Consider the following 9,017-nt stretch of genomic DNA (forward strand, 5'->3'; position numbering starts at 1 on the left):
ATCAAATCACACAATTTTTACACTTTAGAAGAAACGATATTCATGGTAGAAAATCAAGTTTACATGATTTATAAGGTAGGTAGGACTGAGTATTGGTCAAAAATAAAATAAAAAACATACTGATCTAAATAAAAAATAGATAAATAATAAATATGAATAAAAAAATTAGACGAAATTGATTAAAGGTTCCTTGTGATTAAAATATGTATCAATTGAATCCCTGAATACGAAAAATAAATTTATGATATAAAATATGAAAAATGTACTTCATAAATAAAAATTAAATTATAAATAAAATTTGAAAAATATCCTTAATCAAAAATTTAAAATATTATATGAAGCAATATTGAAAGACAATTCATTGATGAAAGAGTGAAAAAAATAAGTACTTTATCAAAATCTCAAATAACATGTTTAATTTTCCTCTAATTTATGAATTTTTGGCAAGAATAAACTTTACTATTTTCAAAATATTTTTTTATCCCAGTGAAATCAATAAAAAATTCAAATTCAAATTTTTTTAAGGTTTTTTCAAACAATAATTGTATAAAATAGATTGTCAAACAAAATCTTAATTATTAAAAATAAGTTAATTTTTTAACAAAAATTTAAATAAATGTCATTTGTATATAATCACGACAAAATTATTACAATTTGTTAATTAATATAAATTAATATATGTCAATATTTATATATATGGAAAAAAATTAAAATTCAAAAAATGGGGAAATATATATCACATAAAAAATTAGAATACCTGTCAATATTCTTGTGTCAATATATTGCTAAATATCTAAATATGCGCAATTTTGGTATTCATGGGGTTAATATTTAATAATACACATTGAAATCAAAATGGATTTAAGTGATAAGCTTAAAACCACAGTGATTAATAATACATAATGTACCTACAAGGTGAATTCGAAGTTTCCTCAGATTTAAAATTAGATTTTATGTTTATTTTTTATAAAAATATATTTGATCAAAATTAACTGAACATAAATGAAATAAACTGATTGAAACTAATTTAATTTGATTCGGTATTCAATCAGAATTAAAGCCAAGTACATTATTCTAACGTTAAAAAAGAAGTAATTAGAATTGAAATGGAGATTAATATATAAGAGTATAAAATGGTTCTAGTTACCAATTCGTGATGTGTGAACTGAAGATCTAGATGTCACAATAGAAAAGTAACGAACAGCGTCTAGTCAGAAAATTGTGAACTAAGTAACTATAATTCGGTGGTGTTGCTATTGCAATTTTATTTTTATTTTTTTGTAAAACTTGCTATGGCAATTTTTTTCAACACATTTTAATAACTGGTTTGGTCTGTAAAATGTTCATCATCATTGATGTGCTGTTTCTTACTGTAATTACAAATATCTACAATAGAGAGCCTATTTGGATGGGTTTTCAAAAAAAAAATATTTTTTATGTCTTATTTATTTTAAAAGTGTTTTTTATAAAAATTAAAGCTATTTAGATTTTGAAAAAAATATTTGATTTATGATTTCTATTTTTTTAAAAGCTAAAAAATTTAACTTAAAAAAAAACAAGTTTTTGACTTCTGCTTTTTCTAAAAACAAATATAGTTGAACAACTGGAAAAAATCCGAGCACGCTTAAGAAAAGTTGAAACGAAAGCAGATTGATTTCAAGTGAATGGTTATTCTGCGATAGAACGAGAAAAATCGAATTTAATAAATTCCATTTATACTACTTTGGAACAATTAGAAACTTACAAAAATAAAATCATTCATTTTCAACAACAAAAGGCGATTAATCAAGTAACAGACTTGATCTGATAAGTGCTTTTTTTTCCTAAAAAAATTCATCCAAATGACCCTAAATCCTAGTTTAGTAGGTTTAGAATCAAACTACTCCCTGGTTTTTAAAACTTCAGTTTTTTTTTTTTAGTTTTTTTCCTTCTAGATTCTATTTTACTTTATTTAAGAAAATGATATTGTCTATTGAACTGACAGATGAGTAATATAAAGATCTGAGTAAAGCAAATAAAAACATCAAAGGATTCAATTTAAAAAAATGAAGCGGACGTATAAAATTGACAAATATGTAATCCTTCAAAGACTTAAAAGGAAAGTTTACTCTTAACCCACTATTACCATTCAGCAATACACATTACGTAGCATCTCAATAGCAAGCAAATTAGCACTAACATCTATTGCAATATAAACAAATTCTATAACAAATGAATACTTAGTAATCATTAAATACATCAATTATGTCGTATAAACTTCATAATAGCGAATTACATGCTACAATCTGAATACAATCTAAGGTTCACCAATCTATTCCCAAGTCTCTGGAAACAAAGAGTTTGTCAATGTATTGGATTAAAGATGCGGATGCCGACACATAATATTGCATTTGGACTTTCGCTGATGCCTCTGAAGCAAAACATGCAAACAACCAAAGGAAAAAGAAAAGAAATATGAGTATTAAAAATGCATAAATTTACTGGACAAGTTTTGAATAACAGTCTCCAACAATGACTTTCCCTACTCCCATTCTTCTGTACTGTCTTGATTATACATTTGTGAAAGAACGGTAAAAAGAATAACCACAAGCAACAATATGATCAAACAGAATGGATTTGATATTTCTCTCTCTTCATTTTAACTTAAAAAATTAAGGATATTACACTAGTTTAATAATAAAAAGCAAAGGATACATAAACATAGAATTCATATTATGTTGCTTTAATACTTCTACGAGCTGTTAAGGACATACAGGCATGGGTACAAGGTAAACTTAAGACCTTAACAAGAAAAGCTTTGACATCAAAACGTAGGTGACAGATTAAGACTACATTGCCACAAATTTCAAGGTTAAACACAACACATGCAACTGCTAACTTTGAAAAGGTACAAAAAAATGATAAAAGTATCAACTTCCTAATTCACTGCAAATAGATTTAACATAAATCATTTCTGTCTCCCCTCCCTGCCTCCCCTGCTCAAGCACTAGAACCAACCAGGCAACTATCCTTTCAAGTAATTTTTCAAGATTCAAATTTCAATAAATGTGCAAGCAAACTTAATTCTACACTCACCATCCTCATTGAGTTTCTTCAAAAGTTGTTCCTTTGTAGGAAGGACATACATTCCAGCAGAAACAGCCTTCCTAATAGCCCAACCATGATAAGGTGCAAATACTTGTTCGTAAGCCTTGGAAGCTGGATCCCTAAGGGAATTTCCCCTGCCGAAAGATATACAAGAACTCAGCTCATTTACTATCAGGGCTAACACCATGTGTTTCTAATACATATATGCATGTGCTATGCCGCTCGCTTAATATAAGAAACAGCTATTTGTTAATTTAAATATTTATCAATACATGTAACCTACCTTAGTTAGCACAACAAGGCTATGGGGATAATCACTAATGCACAAAGCTTCTCGACTTTGTAAGGATCGGGATGAGGGAACCTTATCCTAACATTTTTGCAAGGAGACTTTCCCATACTCCCCATGAACTTCCGACCACAAAAATATTTTTTATGGTCGAGGACCACCCAATAATTTGGTACTCCCTCTCACAACACCAATTTTTTCTTTCCTTTTTTACCCCTGCTATTTTTTCTCTTTCCCAATTTTACCCTCCCATTTACACTAAGGACCACCTAAAAAATGGTGGTCCCATACCATAATAAATTCTCTCTCCGACCACAAAGCAACAACCTTACTGCTGTATGGAAATAATTACTTTGAAGACAAAATTCCAAGCTTCTTCAGGAATAGCTTTCATGTAACAAAGTACTTTACCAAAACAAAGGGGAAATTTATGATGTCATTGCCCGAGATTTGACCAAATGACAATAACCTCCATCTCAGTTTTTAATATTACAATTACCTCCTTTGCAGTTTATTGTTTCATTACAATGGCTGGTTATGAAATGATGACGTAGGTCTTAGGGTTAGATGCCATTAACTTTACCAGTTTACCAAGCAATTACAATATTGCTCTTACAACCTCCTTCAAGGCATGATCAACTGACAACCTTACCCCTTATTTTTATTCGTGGAAGTTACACTAACACTAACCCTTTTAAGACATTCCTGGTTTCCTATTCCTGTAATACAAATTAGTGACAATTATGTGTTGTACTGAAATCTTAAATTCTGATATACATTGCCGAAGGTATAAGTTCTTTCAAAGCACAAAATTTAAGGCAATAGAAATCATTATCGTTAAGGAACATTCCAGTAAATTATTTACTCATTTATTTGTTTTGACCTGTGTCTTAAAACCTGGACTAGACCAGCTGGTGACCTTGTAACCGTTTAGTTTGGACCGAACCTTCTGATCACTTTCATGGTCAAACTGGTATGAAACAGCAGGAAACAGAAAAGGTGATAGAGAATGATGAACTGTGAACTGGTACTACAAACAAAGATTTCAAGGCATCTGGGCCACAATGTGATACCGTACTTGAAGCATCCCCTTCCATGATGTTATTCATGCTTGGAAATTTTTCTTGGCCAGAAAGTGTTTAATAAAAGTAGATAAATAAGACAATGAAATTTCACACAACACTGACAAAAAAAAAACTGTTTTGACAGCCCCTCCTAACCAATCCCAAATTGACAGCTTTTTTTGACAAAACCACTCGTTTTTCAAAAATCACTTATCTTGGCACCGCTAGATTATAATCAATAGATTGAAAATAAACAAAAAGAAAAAGGAAAATATTCTCCAGTCTATCAGTTTCTACTATTTTTTCTGGTTCATAGTTTGACCATGATGCTGATCAGGGGATTCAACCTGAACAAATTGGCTGAAGTGGGAGGAGGGGAATATGCTCACTGGTCACTAGTTGCTAGCTATGAATCTAACAAAGAAGGGAAGATAATTGGAGCAGTCAGATTTTTTCATTCAATAACGAAATGAAAATTGAAAGCATGACACAGTCCAATCAACAACTACAAATGAAAATATTGTTCAACAAGTTATAATAATAATAATAACAATAATGATCAAGGTGTGATAATGTTGAAGGTTCGATTCACCACCAGGCCACTGATCTTCCTTCCTTTATAAATGTTATAATAACAAATATAAAAGGTAAGCCAACGAGCTTGTTGCTCAATTGACACCAACCCCAGCCTTAAAGATCGAGGTGTGATAAAGTTGAAGGTTCGACTCACCACCAGGCCACCTATCTTCCTTCCTTGCCCCATTGCTTGTATAAAACAAATTAATTAATTAAATAAAGAAAAATAAAATGGTAGACATTAAAAAAAAAATTAATCGTTTGGTTTCATTTGCAGCAAGCAAAAGGGGACGACATCAATTGTCAACCTCCTTTTTCCACCTTGACTACCTAGCACTCATGGATGAAAACTGGAAGCTATCCCCCCTCCATCCAATTTTTCAATCCCATTTCAAATTCGTTGCCCTCTATTTCCACTCTTTTGAGCCTAGCATAGTTTTAGAATTGTTCAAAGCATAACATAGCAATTCATATATAGAAGAAACTAGCACAAAGCAAACTGTAAATTAGTGACTGATGTACATACTCTGTAACTATAATTTGCTCAAAGAGCACCCTAACCATGTCAAGTCCACGCTTTACTCTCAGCAGATTTCTTGTATGGCTGCCAGGATTCCTGACAGAATTAGCTTGTACATCCCGATCAATCATAGATTGTAAGGTCTGAATGGATTTTGACGCCTCTGCTAGATCTTGAACCTATGATCATCAAACAATCAAGTAAAACCCATGACATAACACAGATAAACTAAATCATGATAACAAATGGAAAACATGAAATATACACTAAGGAGAAAGTGTCCAACTTTGAAATGAGACCATCATTATTTATTCCAGTTTAACTTTTTGAGATGATTATAAGATGCAACTAAATGCACTAATCCAAAATATCTTCTTTTTTACCTTACTTTCTAATCAAATTTACCGAAAAACATGAGGATGATTTAATTCAAGAATTCTCGTAAAAAAAAAAGAGAGGTCGATTCCCAAGAGTCAGAAAACAGCAAACAAACAAAGATATAAATAAAAATTCCAACTTTCCATTACCCTTTGAGTTTTACAACAAACCCAATTAAAACAAAATAGTTAGAGTTGAATCAAAACATATGATCAGAGATTAACAGTAGTACCTTGGCAACGTAATCCTTCTCAGCGAACTTGAAGGCGATGCCCAAGCAACCGAAGAGAGGGGAGACAAGAGCGCATGCACGCGAGAAGGGGGCAACCTCAACCTCTGCGCTCTGCGAATCGGAGACAACCGTTGCGAGGTCATTGAATGCCTCTGCAATTTGTCGAAGGGTTTTGTCACTGTTCCCCTCTGCCATTGAAACCAACAGCAAAACAAGGATCTGCAGCACTTGTCTCGGGGTTCCTCAATACTGCGAAATTGTTCTCTGCTGAAAATGCTATGCTTCTTGTTTGGGATGAAGATTGAGTGGGTTGTCCTTATATGTGGGCTGGCAACTGCAATGCATGACGCTTTATTCGTTGCTTTTTTTTTTTGGGTTTGAATAGTGAAAAAGAAACAATAATAAATTCCAAAATGCAACAGATATTGTTTGAATAGTATACCTCAAATGATTAAATTACATAATAAATTTATTTTATTGTTAGATGGTTGATTTAGTAACCCAAGAATTTAGAAATTTATATGGTTCATATTCTTTCTTTTTTTTATTTCTCTATTGATTTATGATTACTCGAATAATTTGATTTAATTGATAACTCAAAATCAAAGTGCTTGATCTCGCTCCAAATTTATTTAAGGGTTTAATATTTCTTATAGAGATAAATTTATTATTATTATATATATATATGGTAATAAAATTCTTGGAGCCGCTTTAGGTACAACGACGACATGTGTATGGTTATGATTCTCCATATTTAATGCTTTCATCCTTTGTATGGTTATGATTTTTCACATTTAATGCTTTCAAGTATATATATGGCAAGTATTTGATTGTTGCACGTACAACAGCTGCAAAAATATAAACCCATATATATATATATATATATAGGGCTCATATGAATTAATCTGAGGGAAAAAAAGATAATGAAAAGATTATAGGTCCTACATATTTTTATGCGTATATAATAAATAAAATTTATCTCCCGTAACATGAAAAATATTAAATATTTTATTTAATATTCATATTAATTTAATCCAGTTTGCTATATGGAGTGGAATGCTGGCCAGCACATAGGCAACATGAGCATAAGATGGGAGTAGCAGAGATGATGATGTTAAGGTGGATGTGTGGTTACACAAGGATGGATAAGATAAGAAATGAAGATATTCGACGAAAGGTCGGAGTAGTACCGGTAGCCGAGAAGATGAGAGAACATAGATTGAGGTGGTTTAGGCACGTGATGAGAAGACCCATGGATGCTCCTGTAAGAACAGAAGTTTGTTACCAAGAGCTAAACACAAAAAGAGGCAGAGGTAGACCGAAGCTTAATTGGGGGAAAGTAGTAAAACAAGATTTAATGGAGTGGGATATAGATTGGCGGACAGTATGTCTTAGAACGGAATGGAGAAAAGCTATAAGTATGGTGGAGGGTTAGACCCGCTGTTATTCCTATGTTCCAGATGGTCCCTTTTTAGTCTTTTTCCCCTTCATTTCCCCCACTTCTTCTTGTCCCTTTCTTTTTTACTTTTATTTATTTATATATACATATATTTTTATTTTATTTTATTTTATTTTTTATTTTATTTGTTTATTTTATTTATTTATTTATTTATTTATTTATTTTTTGTTTTTTTACTTTTTTTTCAACCGTTTTGTATCTTTCATGTGGGTTCATCTACCACCGACCCCAATTAATTTGGGATAAAGGTGTTGTTGATGTTGATGTTGATGTTGAATATTGAGGGAGGTTATACTTACAATCAATTTTTGTTTACAACCTCTTACAATAATATCTTAACCGTTTATTTCCGTCAATTAACGATTATCATTTATTGCGAATTAATAATTAATTAATGAGTTTAATTTGCGAAAATAATAATCGTTGAAGGCCGGAAATCAATGGTTAAAGATACAGTTATAAGAGATTGTAAACGAAAATATGTTGTAAGTATAACCTTCCTCTTTAATATTATCGAATTTATATGAAGAACAGTTCCTTAAACATGAGTTTTCTAATTAGTAATAGGGGTTTGATTTTCTCATGTTGCATGAGAATTCAATTCTCATGTTGTGACTCAACTAGTGGCGGGTCCCACATTTATTAAAAAAAGAAAAAGAAAAGAAAAGTTTTGCACGCAAATCGAAGGATCACAACATGAGAATTGAATTCTCATGCAACATGAGAAAATGTTTTCCCTTAGTAATATAAGAAAATGTTTTTCTCATGTACTGCATGAGACAATTTGTCTCATGCAACACAAAAAAAAATGGGTGGGACCTACTTTTTTCTTTTCTCTCTCTTCTTCTTAGTGGATCCTATCCACTTTTTTGTGTGTTGCATGAGACAAATTGTCTGAATTGGAATGTAAGAATCTTGATTCATACAGATACAGAAGAAAGGGTTCTCTATTGATTCAAACGCTATACCTACGAGATAGGGATAGAGAAAGAGGAAAAAACCGAAGATTTCACATAGTACTTTTGATCGAAAAATCCATCTACTGTTCCCTGGGATTGGCTTTGGGCTTTTCCTGCGCAGCTTAGGTGGAGGGCGAAGAAGGCCTCTTTCTGGGGGGGCCCGAGCCATCAGTGAGATCATTATATATTGCACAGAAGCAAAAGCCTCAGTAACGGTCGGACGATAATAAAAAGTCATAGCAAACCCCGTCGCTACTTGGACTAAAAAACAAGTAAGTGTAATTCCCCCAGGTCATCAATTCCTAATGAAATGGATGTAACAGTAGCTTGACGAAACCCCCTGTTCGAATCGGAGTTTGAAACCAAACTTCTCCTCAGGAAGATAGATGGGGCGATTCAGGTGAGATCCAATTTAGATCCAACTTTCACCAAATTTGCCCGATGTAGAAGCAA

General features: G+C 32.0%; 1 protein-coding gene across 1 annotated transcript; it reads right to left on the bottom strand.

Annotated features, from left to right (window-relative positions):
* Window positions 1-2,120: 2,120 nt before the first annotated feature.
* Window positions 2,121-6,471, bottom strand: LOC133316002 (accelerated cell death 11-like). The gene is made up of 4 exons (XM_061517686.1): window positions 6,147-6,471; window positions 5,543-5,715; window positions 3,076-3,221; window positions 2,121-2,410 (listed from the first exon to the last, which is right to left on the bottom strand). The coding sequence occupies exons 1-4, from the start codon at window positions 6,339-6,341 to the stop codon at window positions 2,304-2,306; spliced, it is 621 nt and encodes a 206-aa protein (XP_061373670.1). The 5' UTR covers window positions 6,342-6,471; the 3' UTR covers window positions 2,121-2,303.
* Between the last annotated feature and the right edge of the window lie 2,546 nt (window positions 6,472-9,017).

This window comes from Gastrolobium bilobum, unplaced genomic scaffold, assembly GCF_033153095.1.
Source record: "Gastrolobium bilobum isolate Gb01-03AN ecotype WA unplaced genomic scaffold, APGP_CSIRO_Gbil_v1 utg4229, whole genome shotgun sequence".
NCBI lineage: Eukaryota > Viridiplantae > Streptophyta > Magnoliopsida > Fabales > Fabaceae > Gastrolobium > Gastrolobium bilobum.

Excerpts from the sequence above, each read along its gene's own strand:
- LOC133316002 (XM_061517686.1), bottom strand. The coding sequence starts at position 6,341 with ATGGCAGAGGGGAACAGTGACAAAACCCTTCGACAAATTGCAGAGGCA. Across the intron at positions 5,716-6,146 it reads AGAAGGATTACGTTGCCAAG|GTTCAAGATCTAGCAGAGGC; the intron begins GTACTACTGTTA and ends TGATGATCATAG. Across the intron at positions 2,411-3,075 it reads GAAGAAACTCAATGAGGATG|AGGCATCAGCGAAAGTCCAA; the intron begins GTGAGTGTAGAA and ends GTTTTGCTTCAG.